Source organism: Oculina patagonica, chromosome 12 (genome assembly GCF_052425735.1).
Source record: "Oculina patagonica isolate OP01 chromosome 12, crgOcupat, whole genome shotgun sequence".
Lineage (NCBI taxonomy): Eukaryota > Metazoa > Cnidaria > Anthozoa > Scleractinia > Oculinidae > Oculina > Oculina patagonica.
This window is the reverse complement of record NC_135769.1, coordinates 18,626,730-18,647,556: the sequence shown is the minus strand read 5'-3', so window position 1 is coordinate 18,647,556 and position 20,827 is coordinate 18,626,730. Positions and strand designations below refer to the sequence as shown.

At 38.9% G+C, this 20,827-nt stretch overlaps 4 protein-coding genes across 4 annotated transcripts in view; 2 read left to right on the top strand and 2 right to left on the bottom strand.

Annotated features, from left to right (window-relative positions):
• LOC144632497 (josephin-1-like) overlaps window positions 1-20,827 on the top strand; it is a 149,335-nt gene that overhangs the window by 98,124 nt on the left and 30,384 nt on the right. The window lies entirely within an intron of this gene.
• On the top strand, window positions 369-6,125 carry LOC144632016 (uncharacterized). The gene is made up of 4 exons (XM_078490599.1): window positions 369-1,131; window positions 2,383-2,518; window positions 2,951-3,083; window positions 3,750-6,125. Exons 1-4 carry the CDS (start codon window positions 509-511, stop codon window positions 3,833-3,835), a joined length of 978 nt encoding a protein of 325 aa, XP_078346725.1. The 5' UTR covers window positions 369-508; the 3' UTR covers window positions 3,836-6,125.
• LOC144632042 (glycogenin-1-like) lies at window positions 7,484-9,984 on the bottom strand. The gene has a single exon (XM_078490649.1). It carries the CDS (start codon window positions 9,955-9,957, stop codon window positions 8,734-8,736), a length of 1,224 nt encoding a protein of 407 aa, XP_078346775.1. The 5' UTR covers window positions 9,958-9,984; the 3' UTR covers window positions 7,484-8,733.
• On the bottom strand, window positions 11,181-17,247 carry LOC144631962 (glucose-induced degradation protein 4 homolog). Its single transcript, XM_078490552.1, has 7 exons — window positions 17,042-17,247; window positions 16,851-16,910; window positions 15,188-15,262; window positions 14,641-14,673; window positions 14,035-14,136; window positions 13,189-13,319; window positions 11,181-12,517 (listed from the first exon to the last, which is right to left on the bottom strand). The coding sequence occupies exons 1-7, from the start codon at window positions 17,183-17,185 to the stop codon at window positions 12,454-12,456; spliced, it is 609 nt and encodes a 202-aa protein (XP_078346678.1). The 5' UTR covers window positions 17,186-17,247; the 3' UTR covers window positions 11,181-12,453.

Genomic DNA, 20,827 nt, shown 5'->3' with positions numbered 1-20,827 from the left:
TAGATCTTTATTAATGACCAAAAAGTTGAATTCGGGACCACCAAGTCAGCGTAGCACGCGCACAGTCATTGAAATTTTCCTTTGCTAACATATTTTTTTTTATTTATGCACCTCTGCAAAGATGTTTTTTTTTTTAAAATTCAAATTTTCTTTATACATATCGTGTTTGCAAGCAATTTATTTTGTCTTTTTAGGCTCTGCAAACAATTTTTTTCATTATTTTTTACCCCCGGGCCCCTCCAGGAAAGAAATAAAGTAGGCAATTGCAAATTAAAGTGTCGGGTTGTCCGAAGGGGAAGCCGCAGGGGGTGGACGCGATGGCCCATGGGAACAAGGAACTGAGAAAATAGGAAATCGATAAGGTCAGCTTACGTATTCACGCTGTGATGTTAACGGAGGCTTATCAATATTTATAATGTTTTGGCGCGATACGTAAGTGAGACTGCCGCATTGGTAAATACAAAGTGATCAAGACAAAGAAGGCAATCTCTGACTACTCTGTGCTAATATGGCTGCAACAAAGAGTGTCGAAGAACTTGCCGTCCTATTTTCTGATCTGCGAGAAAAATCTTTGAAAGGCGGCGAAACCCTTGAGAACATTCGCACGGAATTTCTTCGGCAGGTTGTGAAAGACCACAAAGCAACCTCATCAAAGAAGAAAAGCTTGAAATGGTTCTTGATTGTCGTTTTACCAGTTGTTTTGGCTGTGGTTGCTGGCTACTATTTCGACGTGATGGAGCTTTTAAACGTGAAGGAACAAGCCTGTCTTGTAGAAGTCAACGAAATTTTCATCGAAGTAACACGGAAGCGAACAAACTGCAGTCTTCTGTGCGAAGGTTTGACCGAGATTCCTCGCGTTTCTCACTTGTCGAAGCAGGAATTTGTCACAAAGTATGCCTACACTGGAAGACCCGTTGTAGTTGTTGATGGTGCAAAGAACTGGTCGGCTGTCGACCGCTTCAATTTTACGTTCTTCAAGGATCTTTTTGACAAGAACAAAGAAGCCTATCGAGTAAACGAGGATGAGTGCCAGTTCTTCCCTTATAGAACGGAGTTTATTTCTCTGGAAGAAGCGCTTAATATGACGAAGGAAAGATCGGAGTGGAAAGCCGAACCATGGTATTTTGGCTGGTAAGTTTTGTAAAAAAAAAACATTCAGTGGAAAAAAAAGAAAAAATTCTCCCCAAAATATAAAATTAATGTATTTTAACACGCAGCTGACATTGTACTGAATAGAGGTTAATTTAGTTCCGTAACTTGACCGCGGTCGTCCTAACAATTGAGATTTTTCTTGTTTTTATTCAAAGTTTACAGTCATTATTTAACAGATCAAACCGAAATTTAAATTTTAGATTTCAGTTAAGTTTGCTTTGCCATTAAATGAGCGTTATTTTATATGCACACCTGTCTAATGGAAGAGTAAATTTTATTCAGTGCCATTAACAAGCTGCTTTAAATTCTCAGTTGACTGAAAAGAGCAAATCATCAAACAGCTTTATTAACAATGAATCGAAAAAACCCTTTTATTTTTTCGACATGTTGTAAGCTGAGAAGCTAGAATTTATTTTTCTGGAAGCACTTCATCCAAACTATGCAAACTTACAAATGGAGTGGAAGTCAAGTTAATAATTTATTCAATGCAGTTGGAGAAACAAGGGTCAGTTTTGGCAAATCTTTGTTCAAGCGCTCAAAGAGTTTCCGACTTATTCGATTTTCATCCAATTAACTAGGGTGAGCATTCGCGAGTAGTCTCATGAACACATGTCATGTTGCTTAGCAACTTCAGGGACTAACACTGTGGGCTTAGTCTCGTCTCAGAGGCAGGATCTGTCATTAACTGGAACTTTTTTCCCCTGGCTTGCAATGGGATGTTTAGATCCATGGTAGATAATTATATAGCCATCATTCATGGCATGGACTGTTTTTTGAATGCCTAACTTAACATTATTGATGGGAAAGAGGGGGGGGGGAGGGGGGTCTCCCAGTGTGACCACTTTACTGCTTTCAACAAGTACTTTGATTTGCACCAGTCACAGTATGAGGCGACAAAAGAATAACTTTTTGAGTGAGTTGTTTTATTCTGATCAATCTAACCTGTGTACAGCTGGTTTTGTATACTACCCTAGCTTGGAGAGTTCTAGAAGTGACTTGGCTGAATGACATTGGCTAAACAAGTTAGTTGGCTTGAGTAAATGCACCAAAATAATAATTTAAACTGAGCTGCATCCTTTGATCCCAACACTTCATCAAATTATAATGAAGAACTGAGCAAAAAATTACTCTAAACAGCGGAAAAGGCCTCTGATGGATTTGTTTTGCACCTGACCCTCTCACATTTTTCCTTTAGTGGTAAATTAATTTATTCCTACTTGGAAATTTCAGGAGCAATTGTGACCCAGCTATCAGAGAAGCATTGCGTACTCACTATCAGTTACCATATTTCTTGCCAAGTCAATCAGAGACCAGTGAGCAGGACTGGATCTTCATGGGAGGACCAGGTCCTGGGGCTCAGATACATGTAAGTATGCATGAAGACAGTTAAAATTTGTCAATGCCAGAGAATATTCAGGCTGGTACATACAACATTAAGCTAATGTGGTGAGAGGTTGATCCTAGCACTTGAGGATCATCTTAGGATTGTTAGCAAACTTAAAGTTGTATGACATTGCTCACGTGCAAAATTTCGCAGGTAAGTTAATCCTTGTATCCTAGTTGCAGGAACATCACTGAAGCATGTTCATATTGCAAAATATATTATCCATTGTTCAAAATTCTTTTTAATTTTTCCAAGTTCTGCATCTTGGGAATCCCACTTCTCCACCCTCTCTTTTACTTCTGTATGTGGACTTGCAGGTCTGATTTCTCTTGGGTTCCTGTCTCCTGCCTCCTGTCCAGACCCACATCCCCTAATTCATAATTCATTTTTAACATTCAATGTTTGTGTTTACAGATTGATAGTGTGGATCGTCCATCATGGCAGGCTCAGCTTTCAGGACAAAAGACATGGACTCTCATTCCTCCCCCAGAGTGCGAACAAGTCTGTGCACCAATATTAACAACAACAATGAACAAGGGAGAAGTCAGTAAGTGACAGCTTCAGTTTGGGGTATAATACATTCCTTTTGTTCAAAGGAATATTTTTGTTATCTTCATGTTCAAAAATAAAGCTGTGCCTGATTTTAACAGGAAGAGCATAGGGGGTTGTAATGGAAAAAGTAAAATCACAGTTTCACAATACCAGTATCTCATATAAGTGCAATCAGTAACAAGGGATTTTGTGACTACCAGTATTATAAAAAGTAGAATTTATTGCAGATGGCATTTGATCATTATACATAATAACAATGTAATTTTTTAATGCTTGCTTAATTTAAACTTGAAGTAACTTTTAGTGATAGGCTACAGTACAAAGTCCCTACACAGGGCTGTACATAGCAGGGGAAGGGGGGGGGGGGCAGTTGCCTCCACCGTGAAACTAAAAAAGTAAGAAAACTAACTAAAAAAACTAAGAAAACTAAAGGTGTGCGGAATTTGCCCCCCTGCAGTGCGAAGTTTGCCCCTGCAGACAAAAAATCCTAGGTACAGCCCAGTGCTACACCACAGGAAAATCTCCAAAGTGAGTTGAGCAAATAGAAGAAAAATAATTTAATCACACCTGCAGGATAATTTCTAGTGTTAATATCTTAAATCATTCATCAGATCCTTCTCTTTTTTCTTACTAAATGTTGTTTATTGTTGTTGACTTGCAGTTATTGTGGACACAAATCAGTGGTATCATTCAACAAAGGTTTTGCCTGGAGATCTCAGTATAACCATTGGAGCAGAATATGACTAGAAAATACATTACCATTTGACCTGGAGGGGGGGGGGGTGGACTCTCATATAAAAGGGACTGGGGTACCGTAGAATTCCGGTTATAAGCCCTGGGCTTATACAACTTCGTAAGGGTTTTTGGGTGGGCTTATAAGCGGAGGGGCTTATATTCGAGAGGGCTTATAAGCGGAAGGAAAAAAACGTTTCGAAGTGAGCCTCGGGAGTGTTGATCGAAATATGTTTTTAAGTTAAAAACGCACAAAAAAGCAACATTTAGCCTTGTTCAGTACTGTCATCGGGTAGAGGGGGGCTTATATCCGGGTGGGGGGGGGCTTAAAACCGGGTGTATTTTTTTGTTTCAAGGTTGATGGGCCTATAACCGGGGGGGCTTATAACCGGAATTTTACGGTATGCTTAGAGGTGTGATCTTTCTGAGAGGTGTAGATGATGGATTTTGCATGGTCTCACTTAGGGCTTTCCACAAGTTGCTCGAGATTTCCCAAAAAGTTGCCCGTAATTTCTCAAAAAGATGCTCAAAAGTTGCTCCAAAAATCCCCAAAAGTTGCTTCTGATAATAAAAGTTGCTCGAAAGTTGCTCTCATAAATTCAAAACGCTGCTTCTAATTAAGAGAATTTCTCTAAATATTTGCTAATTTTTCTTTGAGGGTTAGATTTCTAAGCAGTTTTAGCTATTTTACAGAAAAAGAAGTATCTAAATAACATATTAAGGGGAAAATAATTGTAAAACAACAAGGTTTTCTTTAACTGAGAAAAATCGTGAAGATTATCGATGACGTCATGTTTCCTGACAAGTTTTGTAATGTTTTAATGTAAATGTGCAAAAGTTGAAACGTCTTCAGATGTTCCTCGAAAATCTTCGGCAAACTTCGTAAATCTTCGGAAACGCTCGTATGGCCTTTCACCAACACTCGGATAATCCTCGGAGATCTTCGGTCTGGAAATTGCTCAAAATACAACAAGTTGCTCGAGAGGAAAAAAGTTGCTCGAAGGGGAAAAAGTTGCTCGAAATATGAAAAGTTGCCAAAAAGTTGCCGAGCAACTTGTGGAAAGCCCTAGTCTCACTTGGCCATGGGTGTTCATGACAAGTCTCATTTAGGGCTGGGTGCAAAGTAGTGAAAACACTGTCATACTGTGTTAGAGGTTTAGTCTGATAAGGTACGAGAGATGGTATCCTTTAGGGGTAAATAAAAGCTTGAGCCACACCCAATTTGGTCTCCTTTAGGGTTTTAAGTCAAATTTTCCCAAGACGAATCCATCCCAACCCTTTTCAGAATTATGGGAATCCCCCCCCCCCTCCAGACTCCATTCAGATCACTCCCAGTCAGATTGCTCCCAACTTAAGTCAGATTGCTTCATTAAACAATTATTAAACTAAATGAAACAAATTTTAGTAATATTTATAGACATATAGGTATAGTATTACATGTATAAAACAACTTACAATAGGCAGCAAAATGTGACAACAAAATATTCTAGACTTAAAATGTTTATGATCATTGACTTGAGTTAATTTCCAAAGGAATGTAATGCTAATAATATTGTAATGTTAAATTTTAAGTACACAAATAACATAGGCTGCCAACTAAGTTATAATATTTTTGGAAGACTCAATAGAAATTAGTACAGTGGATCTCGTTAATTTGTCTACAGGTCATCTAAATCTAGTTGATTAAAGGAGCTATGTCATGGGCAGCGTTTCTCAAAAATTAGCCAATCTATTTCCATTTGCCCTCTTTCTGTTAATATGATGTTCCAAAAAATATCCATACCTCCCACCACTCAGATTCCAGTTTAGCTTATTCTTTTCCTTAAAAAAAGGTATTTTTGGCTATGCCTCACCCACTCAGAATTTCCAATTACCTTCTGTGGGTTAGACTTTCTCAAAGTCCTTTTAAATTTTTTCTGGTTATAATAATGTTTCCTTTGTTCGTTCAATAGAAAAAAAAAATATTTTTTTTCTTTTGTACAGTTTTTTTTTTCAAAATTATTATGACTTAAAATATTGTGAGATAGCTCCTTTGCAAGTTAATGTTAACTTACTGTGTATAGTCAAAGTCAGTGTCATATTTTTCTTACATAAAATGCTTGACTAAGCTTTTCTTCTATCCAAACGAAATCAAGGAAAACATAACCTGGTCACAAGTAAGGGTTCTACTGTAACATTCATTTACTTAGCAAATAATTATATTTACTATGTGTACAAAACTAGTAAAAAAAGTAATCTATGATTAAAAGAATTTTATGTAACATGATCAAAGCAATAAAATTTTAAATGTAGTTATAGTACAGAATACCCAGGGTGCCAGAGGTTTTTCTTGCACGGTTGCTGGTCACTGTCGGTTGATTTGAAAATTAAAATCAGTGCCAATATTAGCCCACAGCGCTAGCATTTTCGGTGGGTGCGCAAGAGTATAGACCAATTCGGCTAACATGTTTACATCATTGTTGCCACCCAATTCAGACCATGTGATGATTCCTTTGGGAGGTTACAATAATGTGCAATTTGTCACACGTAACTGAGCGCATGGGAGTATGAACGAACAGAACAATTGTAACCTCCTGAAGGAATCATCACATGATCTAAATTGGGTGGCAACAATGATGTAAACACGTTAGCCGAATTGGTCTATTAGCTCACGATCAAGTAGATTCGCTGCCATGTTGGATGAGGGCAGAGAGAGGTTTGGAAGTGTGAAAACATTCAGTCTCATATTCACATTCAGCCTCACTCCTACTCCCTGGGACGCTTTTTCTCCTCTCCCCGATCCTGTGCCGAGTACAGATCCAAGATGGCGCTCGCCTGATAAAAATGCATTTTTTAAGGACTTTTTCAGTAGCATTTCTTTTTTGACACGCATTTAAAAATGCCTGTCAACAGTAATTCCAAAGTCAGATTATAAAGCAGGGCTCGAGACTAACTTTTTTGCTAACTAGCCAAGTGGCTAGTGACAGCTTTGAATTCACTAGCCAAAACTTATTTTCTACAAGCCACAATTTTCAATCATTGTTCTTCTTTTAAGGGGGGGGGGGGGAGGGTGAAAACAATGTGCGATTATGTTTAAACCTTGAGCCGTAAAATGTTCATGTTTTTTTCTTACAAAATTGGGCTTTGGTCTTCACTCAATTGTACATGTACATGCGTTTTTGTCAACTAGATTGTTTAAAGCTTCAGATTCTATAATGTCAACAGTTTACTTGTTAGTTATAATTATTCTCTGAGAGACGATTTTAATAAATGTGGTTTCTTGCCACTAATGCCTGATTTTTTCACTAGCCATTTTGGCTAGTGAAAGGCCAAAACCTACTAGCCAAAACTGCATTTTTACTAGCCTTTGGCTAGTTGGCTACCATTAGTCTCGAACCCTGTAAAGAAGGCTATGTTATCTCTGATTCATAAAAAAAATCGGAATTCTACCTCCTTTCCACTGTGTTTTAAAGATTTTAAATTACAAAGTGAGGTTTGGGACTACAGTTATGCATTCCCAGTAATTTTTTTCAAAGCAGGCGCTCCCCTAATAAAATTCACCATTAAGCGTTACAAAATGCTCCAAAATTGCTAACCACAGACTACTGTCTTCAACAAGCCCTTAGAATCGGCTCTGGATCTGTAGATAAGGACCCCCCTAAGAAAGTAAAGTTAAGGCCTCACTAAAAGTTATTTTCTTTTTATTATTTTAACACAGAGAAAAGCACTGTGCTTACAATAGTTAAAAAACTTTCTATGCTCCTTGGGCCTGTTTGAATCACATAGAAACAAGGAATAATCATTTTTATTCCAAAATGTCCTATTTCTGGTAACTAAAATTGATTTTGTTCTATTCTAAAACTCTTACATATATAAAAATGTTTATTATTATTATTCCATTTGTACACATTGCTTCCTCAACTTGAGCTTGGGCTGCCTGTGGTCTTATATGTCAATCATATCCCATTCAGTTATTTATCTGGTTCCAGCAGTCAGCATAGGGTGCAAACCCATTTTGTTGTATTCCAAAACTCTCACATTTTACCAATTTTTTACACATCAATTTGGGCTGCCTGTGATTGTATATCAGTTATTTATCTGGTTCCATCAATTTCAGGATAAGACACAAATCCGTTTTGTTGCATTTCAATACAAACTTTCACATTTTACCAATTTTGTACACATAACATGGGCTGCCTGTGATCTAATACATCAGTCATATCAGTTAATTATCTGGTTCCAGCAGTCAGCAAAAGACACAAATCCATTTTGTTGCATTCCAATACAAACTCTTACATTTTACCATTTTTTACATAAGCTTAGGCTGCCTGTTATCTAATGCATCAGTCATATCAGTTATTTATCTGGTCCCAACAAATCAGCATTAGACACAAGCCCATTTTCTTTCATTCCAATTTTGTACACATTAGCTTGGGCTGCCTGTGATATAATATGTTAGTCACATCAGTTATTTTTCTGGTTCTAGCAGTCGGCGTAAGACACAAGTCCATTCTGTTTCATTCCAAATTTGTACATATTAGCATGGGCTGCCTGTGATTAAATGCATTAGTCATATCAGTTATTTATCTAGTCCCAGCAATCAGCATAAGACACAAACCTATTTTGTTCTATTCCAATAAAAACTCTAACATTTAACCAATTTTGTACACACTAGCTTGGGCTACCTGTGGTCTAATTTGTCAGTCATATCCGTAATTTATCTGTTTCCAGCAGTCAGCATAAGACACAAATCCATTTTGTTGTATTCCAATTTACAAACTCTTTTGTTAGCTTGGGCTGCCTGTAATCTTATATCAGTCATATCAGTTATTTATCTGGTTCCAGCAATCGGCATAAGACACAAGTTCATTTTGTTTCATTCCAAATTTGTACACATTAGCTTGGGCTGCCTGTGATCTAATACGTCAGTCACATCAGTTATTTATCTGGTTCCAGCAGTCGGCATAAGACACAACTCCAAACTCCTGTGACGGCCTGAAGAACTTTGTGGATCTCCACCATTCCTCTAACTGGTACTTCTTCAGCAATTCATAGAAATTTTTCCAGAAAATTAATGCCATATGTTCAACAGTAAGAATTGGTCCACTAAAATCACTGGCTTCTTTTCTGCTTGGCCTGCACTCTGCAGACCAAGGTTTTGGCGGCTTGCAACAAGCATAATGGAACGAATTCAGGGGTCTGTAGATAATACGTCTGATGTTGTATGCGTAAGGAAGTGCTTTCCAGTTACCAGCATCGGCGTAAAAATGCCAGAGCAAAACTTGATCATTCGGACAAGTGTCTTTCTCTGTGGTTTCAAACCAATTTTTCATGATTTCCTGGTAAGAGCTGGCATCTGGTCTGAAAACCAGAAGACCTGCATTGAAGCATGGGTCTAACACACCAGGTCTAGAACATGGAACGGCTGCAAACTCATCTGGAATGTCAAACAAGTCATCAATGTTTGTCATCAACATGTAATCTGCATCGAGATAAATTATTTTTGAAAACTGTGTGTAGTTCCATGCGTGGAACCTCGTGTGTGTTCCTCTTATTCCGTGTCCAAGTGGCTTACTAAACCATCCACTGTTGCGGTCACCGCCAACTTTAGCATCCATCCAGCTGCAATCTATTTCTTCGACCAAACGAGTGTTCCAACCAACGCTTTGAAGCGCTTTCCGTGTTCCCTCACTCACCTTTTCTGAGACAAAAGCGATCATGTTCTTCTGGCAAGAAAATGTTCGGATAGAGTGGCCAAGAACCAACGTAGGGGGAGCGAAATCATCGTTTACAATGACAGTCAGCCATGTAACATCGCTTCTTGATTTCACGTTCTCTTTGCACCAATCTTGGCCAAACCGACTTTCAATTTGATACATCCTCCATTCCTTTTGAGCCATCTGCAGTTGATTATCCTTAAACCTCTGCTTATCATTCATGAATTCTGAAATAACCATCTTCGCGTATCTGAAGAAATATGGAAGCAAGAGCGGTCTCCAGACAACGAGAAAAATCACCACAATTAAGGACGGAATGAAGGCTACAGCACAGATCGTTCGACGGGATCCTTTCTGTCTTGTTCGTGTATACTCGTTCTTTATTCTGCTCTGCTCTCTAGACTGTTCATATCCCTCTGTTTCTTCCACGTACTTTTGCATGTTTTCTCTTCGGGTTTTTGCCGGCTTCCAAATGGCGTAACGAATATTGGACCGCGGGAAAATGGCCCTGGGAACGAGTTGTTCCATTCTCGTCCCAGAGCCCTGTCGTGCTTGTCCCTCTTAGCCGGCGAAGCCTGTGCACTAGAAACAAGTGGCTCTGGGGTCACATGATTTGATTGGCTGGATTTTAAATACCCTTTGTTAAAATCTAGCCAATCAAATCATGCCTCCCCGCCAGCTAGGAGGGACAGGACAAGAATAGGAAGTATTGAATGGGTGAGGAAGAGGAGGGAACTACCACAGAAATGGACGGGAAGCAGGAGTAAGAGAGTCAGATCCCCCTGATACAGGCCCAAATTGTTTTAAAAGAATGTAGAGATGTCTGTTTACTGAAATTTTATACTTACTACTTACTTACCCTCACCAGGCCCATGAGGAATCTTGAGGCCAGTTTTTTTTTAACTTTTTATAGAACTCATCAAATATAATTTCAATTGTCTTTTTCGTTTATACTCTATGTCCTTTCTAACTTCCCAGGAGTATTTTGCTTTGTGTTCTTCGCAGCGATTTCAAAACATCAAGAAATCGCTGAGATCTCTGTTCACGTGACATTTATTCCTGTAGTTAGTTCCCAGTCCAATTCAGTTCTGTTTATCAGTCATCACAAAGAACCGGTCGACATCCCATGGTATATAGCGATACTGGCGTCATTACTTTGCGACCTGAACTGGAGTTGGACACTGCTGTACCTTATCAGCAGTAGAGAATCCCACTGGTGTGCAGGTGGCAAGTTGAACACCGCTGTCCGTTTTAGAGAGGTGTCCGTTTTAGAGAGGTGTCCGTCTTATAGGGAGTTTAGTTACAGTAAAATGACTGAAAAACGGTAGGTATGGGTCCAACACCAGGTGTCCGTTAATGGAGATCATATATAAGAAAGAAAACCTCTGGGTCCAAAAATGTATGATCACCATGATTTCCAGTCTTTACTCATTTCATTTCAATCAGGTTAACTATTTAGAAGGCTGTAAACACAGTTTGTATAGGAAAAGCCATACAACTACACCTTCAAAATGGTGAGCAAAATGTTGATTGACACAAACACCCTTAGAAAATTAATGTAAGTCACCAGCAGGAAAATAATTTTACATCTATCAATAATGACTAAAATAATAAGTGGATGAATTATTTATCCAGATATGTTTGATTGCATTATCACAAAGACATTTTACTAAATAAAGGTGTTTTAATGCCAGTTTTCGAAGCATAAAGTGAATAGGCATTGCAGCCATGTTTGTTTGTCACAAGCTGATCTGCTTGCCCATAATCATTGCTGACAAATTGGCCCAACAAATCACAGCATGTATAAATATTAACCTTTAAGTGTCTTGCCATGAACAAAACACAAAGACACTGGCTAGGACTTAAAGTGAGACCTCTCAATCCAGAGACCAACCCACTATAAACTATTAGATCCCAGTGCCTCTCTTTCAGTTTGAAACTGTGTTAGCACAGAGATGCTTTTAAAACAGTAAATACTGTAGTAACAGGCAAATGCATTCAGAGTGTGTGTTCCAGAAAATATTCATACCCCTACTGTGGAAGTTTTTTTGGTTTGAGCTCTCAACTTTCTGGAAATTTATGTTAGCTTCATACTTTTCTTTATAAATTTTAACTTTTGAACCCCCCCCCCCCCCCCTTGGAATTTCCAATGACCTTCTTTGGGATATGGATATTTTCTGGATTCACACATTAACACTACTAGCTCTGACTAAAGATTTTCTGTCAAGCAATTCAGAAATAAAATAATTAAAAAAATCACTTTTCTTGATTTGTCAAATCAATTCAAAATCAATATGTTCTCAAATGTCTACTTTGATACAAAATCATACCTTTCAGCAATTTAAATAACAATGAGGTAACATAAATTACACATTCCTCCTATATACCGTATTTTCTCGATTAAATGCCCCAGGCTTTTATTTCAATCTTGGCCTGCTGGTGGCATAGTGGTTTTCTGACTTCTGTATTTTATTCGAGCCCAGTGTTTATTAAGCAAAGGGTTTTATACATTATTTTTGACAAATATATATATTTTTATTACAGCTACAACTTTTTATACCTCAATAAAGTGCTTGAGGGTGTTATTCAATTCTCCGCCTTGGAAACCTGGCATTTATTTGAGACCCAGCATTTTATCAAGAAAATACGGTAGATCATTGTATTTGGATCGAGACATAAAAATTATCAGGATACATTTTCTCCTGGCTCATAATACGTAATTTGTCACTGAGTGGAAATCTAGCATGTACCCATGGCTATGCTATTGACAGCTAAAATCTGAAGCCTAACTTTGTTTTTTTGTTAAGCTCTGTTAAGCTTGCTTCAAGACCTGAGCTTTAAACCATGTGAAAAGCACAAATCTAATGTAAGTGCAAGAATAAGTCTAAAAATATTTATGGAGGAGCAGAGCGTAAAGTTCTGTTTTCATGTTCACTATCATCTGAATTCATAAATAGGCTGACTGTGATCTGGAACATGGACAAGATTTAACGACTGGAACCTAGGAGAGAAAAACAATGATTGTCAGTGGTTTTGGTTTTACTTCTGATGGGTTGAGAAAGCAGCACGGGTTTTTTAAACCAATAACTAAGCAAAGTAAAGTAAAACCAAACCAAATGTGAATTTATTTTTGACACTTAAGTGAAAACCACTCTATTTATAATGGTAATAGGACTGAGTGGAGTCCAATTCAGTTTGTAAACATACAAGTGATCAAATTGTTAAATCACGAGTATGATTACAGACAGAATTGGACGACACGACTTCCTGTTACCAATTAATCAAAGCTATAACAAAACTTGAGAAACAAACTAGCCTTCAGTTAAATGGTTAAACGTCTTGTGAATAATGAACAACATAACAACATAACTCAACAAAATGCACAACAACAGCGCGCGTAAAATGACGTGTACTGTCCAATTACACAGGCATGACGCATAAACTGTCCTAAATATTACACTATCCAATTACAAGCATGACGTGTACATTGTCCTATTAGTGCTCAAATTGGGCTGCTGATAACCAATCATGTTCGAGAATTTTGTTATAGTTTTGATTAAATTTTGTAATAAGTCTATGTTCATGACTTTAACCAAGTGCCCCTAACTAATTAAAATGTCTTACTTCAACTATACACTAACACTGGTGAAACAAAATTAGACAAGAACTAACCATTCTGAGCTTCGATGATAGTAGTAACCTTCAATGGTAGCAGCAGATTTTTGTAGACATACATAGTAAAACCCTGCAAACGATGCCCCCGTAATATCTGTAATGGTATGATCCGGAACTAGAAAGTGTTCCTGTGGGTGTGAAAATAAGAAAATTGAGCAAAAATACACAATTAAAAATGTCACAAGCGAAAAGATTGGTCAGGCAAGCACCAATGAGCTTCTACTAAACTCTGATGACGGTGAACAGTAAAGTCACTGAAAATTTAGGCTATAAAAAACACATTGGCTTAAAAACCATTGCATTTCATAAATACACACTGTACTGACTCCCGGAGGGGGGAGGGTACTCCCATATAAGGGCTATACGGGTATGTGCCGCTCAACAGGGTATGCTTTTTGCCTATCTGACTCTGAAACAGGGTATACATGTACAAATTACCCTTTTGACTCTGGAACAGTGCCGATTTTTCTTCCTAGAATCCTGATTAAACATGATCGAGTTAAGCTATGAAACTCCTCTCCTCTCATTGCCTTATCTCCAAGCCACAGAGGAAGTCAAGTGAGCGCATTGTGATATACGCTAGTGTTTTTTTATCTATCTACATATATTTCCATTGTGGATATTGTCTGGAACAGGGTACCTATTTTGCAATGTTTGTCTGGAACAGGGTCGCAAATTCAGCTTTTTTTCTTTGGAACAACTCCGGAGTCTCAGAGACTCAGCGGCACACCCCTGTAGTAAATTTTAGGGGGTCCCCCCCCCTGGTACTGACTTTACTGTCCTGAGGTAAACATGCATCACAGAGCAAACTAAAACAGGAAGTACAAGAAATAGTTTAATTACCTTCCACCTCATGAAAACAAAGTCTAAGTTGTCCAGTTGGTTGTAATCAAAACTATCTGAGTTGAATGTTTTTGCAAACTGGTAAAATGCCAGGAATTTACCCTGCAAAAAAAGGTAATTTGGAAATGAACTACTTTTCTAACATAAGTTACATGATAAAAAAATTATACAGACATTAGACAGTAAACTGATTAGGAAAGCATTAGCCAAGGAAAGTACCCAAAAGAAAAAATGTTAATAATACAAAAGGGTGCGAAAAGTAGACTAACATGTGATAACTCATATGAAAGCTATTGTATGAGTAACACTTTCATGTGATAAATAACTTCCATATTATGATGCTGTAGATCTATACAATCAGTGGATTTAAAATGCACATGTTTGACCATTCAAATAAAAGGATTTATGTTGTTCGGAAATTAAAATTATTACTATTTTGGACTTTGGCACTCTTGTGAGTGAAAAGTAATCACGAGCATCACAAAAAGCGAAGGAGTGGCAAACTATAGCTCTAGGGTTTTGTGATAAATTATAGCAAACAGCCTCTTCTATTCACCTACACTATGATAAACAATGACACATTCTTTATCATGAAAAATTATTTACCCAGTGTTTTCTATCTACATCTTCATCAGCATCCTAGTGACAAATAACAAAAGCATATATTTAGCTTCAAAGTGGTATGAATATCATTCATAAGGGAACTGGACAAAACTGTTTTACATGCTCAGGACCCACCTTGGAGGGGTGGGCCAGAGGTGCATGAAAGGAAGAGACCACGGGTCTCCAAGGCTAGGTGAGTGGGGGAATGGGGGGGGGGGGGTAGGTGAGAGACCATGGGTCTTCAAGGCTAGGTGGGATTGGTGAGAGACAATCGGTTTTCAGGACTAGGTGGTACAGTGGAACCTGATACAATGAACTCCTTTATAAGAAAGTCCCCAATCTAACAAATTATATTAAAATGTCAGTATTGGAACAGAACCGCAGTGTTGGAACCCCCATTATAAATAACACATTTTCCAGCTCCTTGGGCTAATACTTTATTTATATATTCATGTTTTGCTGTCAATCAGAAACATTTTGGCAACCAGAAAAAAATGTTTAGTCGTCACTTGGCACCAATAAAGAAAAGATAATTTCGGACCCTGCTTACCCATTTTCTTGTCAAAAAGGGATGTTTCTCACCAATAATCTCACCATCAAAAAATGTTGTAAGATTAGGATATTCCTGTAAATGAGACAGAAAGTATTATATAAACTTACAGGCAAAGTCAAATAAACCAGTTTTTTTTTTTTGTAATCCAAGAAGTGAGTTACAATGTACAATAACAACCACTGTTGTATAACTGGATTAAACACAGCTTGAAATGACATCCAGACATCAAACATTATCTCAGTAAATTTTACAGTAAGATTTGTTTGGAAATGTTCTATGATGAGACTCGCACAGTAATCTGCTATTTAAATGCTTGGAAATAACAATTTTTGATGAAAGGTTAAAATATGTTACTGCGAAAAAGGGTTTGTAAGTACACATCTCCATCAATCAAATCAATTCTAGCGATATTCTGAGTTTAATAGATCAGTCAGTGGGTTATGCTAAAACAATAATAAGACGGCTCGCTCTCGGTTTCTATCGACTTGCTTTGATAGAAACCTTGAGCTGGCCGTCTAACTGTTAAAGCTGATTTCCAGTCCGTACTGCGCAGACTCGGGGTTTGTTTTCGTTTTTGAATTCGTTGAAACGTTACACTTCGGTGACAGCATACATAAAGTTTTTTAGTCCGCCATTACGGTTCCTTTCGTTCAAGAATTGCCGATGACCTGAAACGTTGGTTTGAAATAGCGTCAAGGTTCTTCTACTCCTTATTATTTGTTCTGCAAGGATATCTGGCATTAATAATGAAGAAAAAGGTAAGTTTGTCACAGAATTTTTAGTTTTGCTTGTAAACATTCCTTCGTGTGAGGCTCACATAAACATTGCAGCCGAGATTGCGCAGTACCGACTGTAATTCATCTTTAAATAGTTGGCGAGGGATGAAGCCCCAAACCAACTATCAAAGTCGATGGAAACCAAGAGCAAGCAATTGTTTTAGCATAACCTGGTGGCTGATCGATTAAACACAAAAAATTGCTTGATTTTTTTTTAAGGTTTTGATTGGTAAAACAAAGCGAAAAACTGAACGCGCACTCTGAGAGCTGTCTATCGATCAATAGACAGCACCTGTGTAGTCAACCAATTTGCGCGTTTTGCTAATAGATGGCAGCTGGGTTATGCTAACAGCGAATAGAAAACAACTGGAGAACCATTCAGTCTCATGGATTTCCAGTGGAACACACTGAGTGTCTAATACAAAGAGAAAATCAACCAAATGACAAAGATAAGCAAGCTCACATCTTTGAACTTCCTTGACCAAAGGAACATCAATGAAAGCAAATATTACTAAGTAAACATATAACTAGTAAGACATATGAGATTTACATTACTACAACTTAAGATTACAACCATGTTACAAGAAATTAAAGAAACGGTCAGGTTTTATACAGACGTCTACAGCATTTTCTGGTTTATTCTTGACTGAGAAAACAATGAGTCTTTTACAATGAAAGAAAAAAACATCTGGGCGCAAATGTTAGAAATATTTTATAAACGAGGAATTGAGTCCGTTACCAAGATAAGAAGGCATCAACGAAAAAAGAAACACTTTACAAAAGCTTGATGAACAAATCTAAGTTTTCTTTTCAACTGTCAATCGAGAGCAGTGAAGCAAACAGACGTCTGTATCAATCACAATGCACGCAAAAATTCAACTTACGTCTGTTAGACCTTTTATTTTCAGATATCCACAAAGAAACCCCTTTTCTTGGTCCACGTGCTAAAAAAAGACACATACGAAAGACAACATTCATTAGGTAGCCTCAACAAACTTTTTAGACCAGAAATCAACAACCGTTCGTAGACGGCGGGAACTTTCTTCGAGTTGCGACTTGCCTCACGCGAACTTACCTTCAAAACAACTTCGACGTCGTAGCGATTTCCTTTACTTTTTTGGTGTCCCTGAAATCTGCTGCCACTGTATAACAGTGACTGTGCTAGACCGGGCTGTTTTGTGCCCGGAGGAAGGGGATTCAGTGCAATTTTTCCCGGCATTTTGACATAAGTTTTCACAACAGTTCGGTGGTCTTTTGAACTTACAAACGCCAAACCCTCGAGGCAGTGTGGGTAATTATTTACATTGCGTAACTGGTAGTGCCCAGTCTTTGCTCAAATTCAGTACGATCAGTGTGCCCTGCGAACTTGCCCTGACCCTGCGCGATGTAAGCTAAACCGGAGTTACCGTAATGATTCTATTTAGCGCCCGGGGCGCTTATTTACTTTTGGCACCTTAAGGGAGGGCGCTTATTTGAGACAGGGCGCTTATTCGGGACAGGGCGCTAATTTATTTTTTTGAGAAACAACCAAATGTTCACAACAAAACTTTAATAAATATTAAAATAACTATCAATAACAGAAACTGTAACAGTAACAAAATGTTGAAAGTTCAGTTACTTTTAAAAGAATTGTTCATTTTAGCAGTAAATATATGCATGTACGGTACGGTGAAAGTTCATAGTTAATCTTTTCGACGTCGATTACTTCAGAAGGGGCTTCTATCCACAATAGGGGCGCTTCTAAGAATGGGGGCGCTTATTGGAATAGGGGTGCTTATTTACAAAAACACAGTCGAAGGGGGGCGCTTATTCGGAAGGGGGCGCTTACTGGAAGGAGGGCGCTAAATCGAATCTTTACGGTAATGAAGTTAACTCTTATCTGGCTTAAACGGACTTTAAATATATTTAATATCTGTATCTGTACCTTCCTCCGTGATAAGCAAGTAGTAGTTTATCTAAATCCTGTGTAGTCCAATGGGGTGGAACAGGGTGTTTTTTAAAACAGTTCAAAGTTCCAAAGTTTCGGGCTCAGCCCTTCATCAGTGGAAAGTCAAGATTTCAGTTAAAAACAAATTTGAGTTCGAAAATCTGAATTCAGACCATGCGGCTGACTGGTGCCCAGCTTGAAAATTAGGCGCATTTCCTGGCGTTTTCGTAGTTTATTTCCGCCGCAGAGCATGACCCCTCGGACTTGTGCGTCTTGCAGGGTGTGTCCGTTTGCATTAAAATGCTCAGCGACAGGCAATCCCGGCAAATCTCAATGCTGCTGAGATGCTCACCGAAGCGTTCTATTAGTGTCCGGCCTGTTTCGCCGATGTAGACGGGGGAGCAACGGCGGCAAGAGATGGCTTATACAAAGCTAGATGATTGACAGGTGAATGCATCTGTCACGGAAATGTAATCGCAAATGCAGCAGCGGTTGTGGGTGCAAGGAGAGGTTCCCACGTGAGGACCAGGTTGGCTACGGTCGGCGGTGTGCACTAAGGTGTCTCGGACGTTGCGATCGCGGCGATACGCTACCAGCGGTGGCTGAGGAAATATTTCTTTCGTCTGTGGATCGCCAGAAAGGATGCTGAAATTGCTCACGAGGATTCGCTTGATTCTTTCACTTAAAGGGTGGAATGTGAGGACCAAGGGAATTCGACTGAGGTCTCTACTTTCGGAGTCTTGATGTTTGATGACATCATTACGGTTGACCCGTTGAATCTTGTCCTCGCCACGCTGTAGAGAGGCGGCACAGTACCCACGTTGTTAAGGAGGGGGTCTAGTAACGAGGGTCATTAAGGGAAGTCGTACTGTCCGCAGAGCGTCACATTTTTGTTCTTTCTAGAGCACGGACCACTTTTGTTTTCTTCTTAAGACCGAGTCATAAGTAAAACAGAATAATCCAGCACGAGGTCACAGTGCTGCCCTCACATAACGCGAGTTCCATAAGGAACTCACCACCCAAGTTACTTCGACCGAATAATCTAGCACGCGGTCACAGTGATGCCCTCACATAACGCGAGTTCCATAAGGAACTCACCACCCAAGTTACTTCGACCGAATAATCTAGCACGCGGTCACAGTGATGCCCTCACATAACGCGAGTTCCATAAGGAACTCACCACCCAAGATACTTCGACCGAATAATCTAGCACGTGGTCAATGTGCTGCTCTCAGATAACATGAGTTCCACAAGGAACTCACTGACCATGTAAGGCAAAATGGTCCAGCAGGAGAATAGTTTAGCTCGAGGTTAATATGATGCCGCCAAAAAACATAAATTCCATAAGGAATTAATCACCCAAGTAAGACAGAATAATCTAGCACGAGGTCAATATGCTGCCCTAAGATAACATGCGTTCCAAAAGGAGCTCACGACCTAAGTAAGAAAGACAAAATAATCTAGCATGAGGACAAAATGCTCCCCACAGAAAACTTAAGTTCCGTAAGGAACTCACCAACCAAGTAAGAATTAATAATCTAACACGAGGTCAATATATATGCTACTCTCAAATAAAATGAGTTCCATGAGGAACTCACCACCCAAATGAAACAGAATAATCCAGCACGAGGTCAATATGCTGCCCTCACATAACATGAGTTCCATAAGAAACTCATCACCCAAGTAACTTCGACCGAATAATCCAGCACGAGGTCAAGATGATGCCCTCACATAACGTAAGTTCCGTAACTCACCAGCCAAGTAAGACACTAGTCCAGTACCGGGTCACTATGATGCCCTTAAGATAACATGAATTCCATAAGAAACTCACTAGCCAAGTACGTAGGACAGAATAATCTGACACAAGGTCAATATGCTTCCCTCGCATAACATAAATTCCATAAGGAACTCACCACCCAAGGGAGAATTAATAATCTAGCACGAGGTCATTATGCTGCTCTCAGATAAGATGAGTTCCATAAGGAACTCAGTACCAAAGTAAAACCGAATAATCCAGTACAATGTCAATATGCAGCACCAGGTCAATATCATGCCCTCAGATAACGTGAGTTCCATAATCTAGCACGAGATCATTATACATGAGCTTCATAAGGAACAAATTTAAACCACACAAGTAAGACAAAATAATCTAAAAGAGGTCAATATGCTGCCCTCAGATGAGATGAGTTCCACAAGAAACTCACCACTCAAGTAAAACAGAATAACCCAGCACGAGGTCATAGTGCTGCCCTCACATAACGTGAGTTCCATAAGGAACTCACCAGCCAAGTAAGACAATAGTCTAGTACCGGGTCAATATGATACCTTTTAGATAACATGACTTCCATAAGAAACTCACCAACCAAGTAGGACAGAATAATCTGACACAAGGTCAATATGCTTCCCTCGCATAACATAAATTCCATAAGGAACTCACCACCCAAGGGAGAATTAATAATCTAGCACGAGGTCATTATGCTGCTCTCAGATAAATGAGTTTCATAAGGAACTCTGCACCAACGTAAAACCGAATAATCCAGTACAATGTCAATATGCTGCACTCACATAACGTGAGTTCCATAGGGATCTCACTACGCGAGTAAGAGAGAATAATAGTCTAGGTGTATAGGTGGTGAGTTCCTTATGGAACTTATGTTATCCGAGCTAGGGCATGATATTGACCTCGTGCTAGACTTTTCATTATATGCTGCTCTCAGACTGAAGATGAAGCTAAGATGAGTTCCATAAGGAACTCAGCACCAAAGTAAAAGCGAATAATCCAGGACAATGTCAATATGCTGCCCTCGCATAACGTGAGTTCCACCACGTGAGTAAGACAGAATAATCCAGCACCAGGTCAATATGCTGCCCTCAGATAACGTGAGTTTTATAAGAAACTCACCACCCAAGTAAGAATTAATAATCTAGCAAGAG

Bases quoted from the DNA above. Each gene is read 5' to 3' on its own strand.
- LOC144632016 (XM_078490599.1), top strand. From the start codon at position 509: ATGGCTGCAACAAAGAGTGTCGAAGAACTTGCCGTCCTATTTTCTGAT. The intron at 1,132-2,382 runs GTAAGTTTTGTA...TGGAAATTTCAG, and splicing joins GAACCATGGTATTTTGGCTG to GAGCAATTGTGACCCAGCTA. The intron at 3,084-3,749 runs GTAAGTGACAGC...GTTGACTTGCAG, and splicing joins AATGAACAAGGGAGAAGTCA to TTATTGTGGACACAAATCAG.
- LOC144631962 (XM_078490552.1), bottom strand. From the start codon at position 17,185: ATGCCGGGAAAAATTGCACTGAATCCCCTTCCTCCGGGCACAAAACAG. The intron at 16,911-17,041 runs GTAAGTTCGCGT...GTCTTTTTTTAG, and splicing joins ACGTCGAAGTTGTTTTGAAG to CACGTGGACCAAGAAAAGGG. The intron at 12,518-13,188 runs GTTAGTTCTTGT...TTTCTCTCCTAG, and splicing joins TATCATCGAAGCTCAGAATG to GTTCCAGTCGTTAAATCTTG.
- LOC144632042 (XM_078490649.1), bottom strand. From the start codon at position 9,957: ATGCAAAAGTACGTGGAAGAAACAGAGGGATATGAACAGTCTAGAGAG.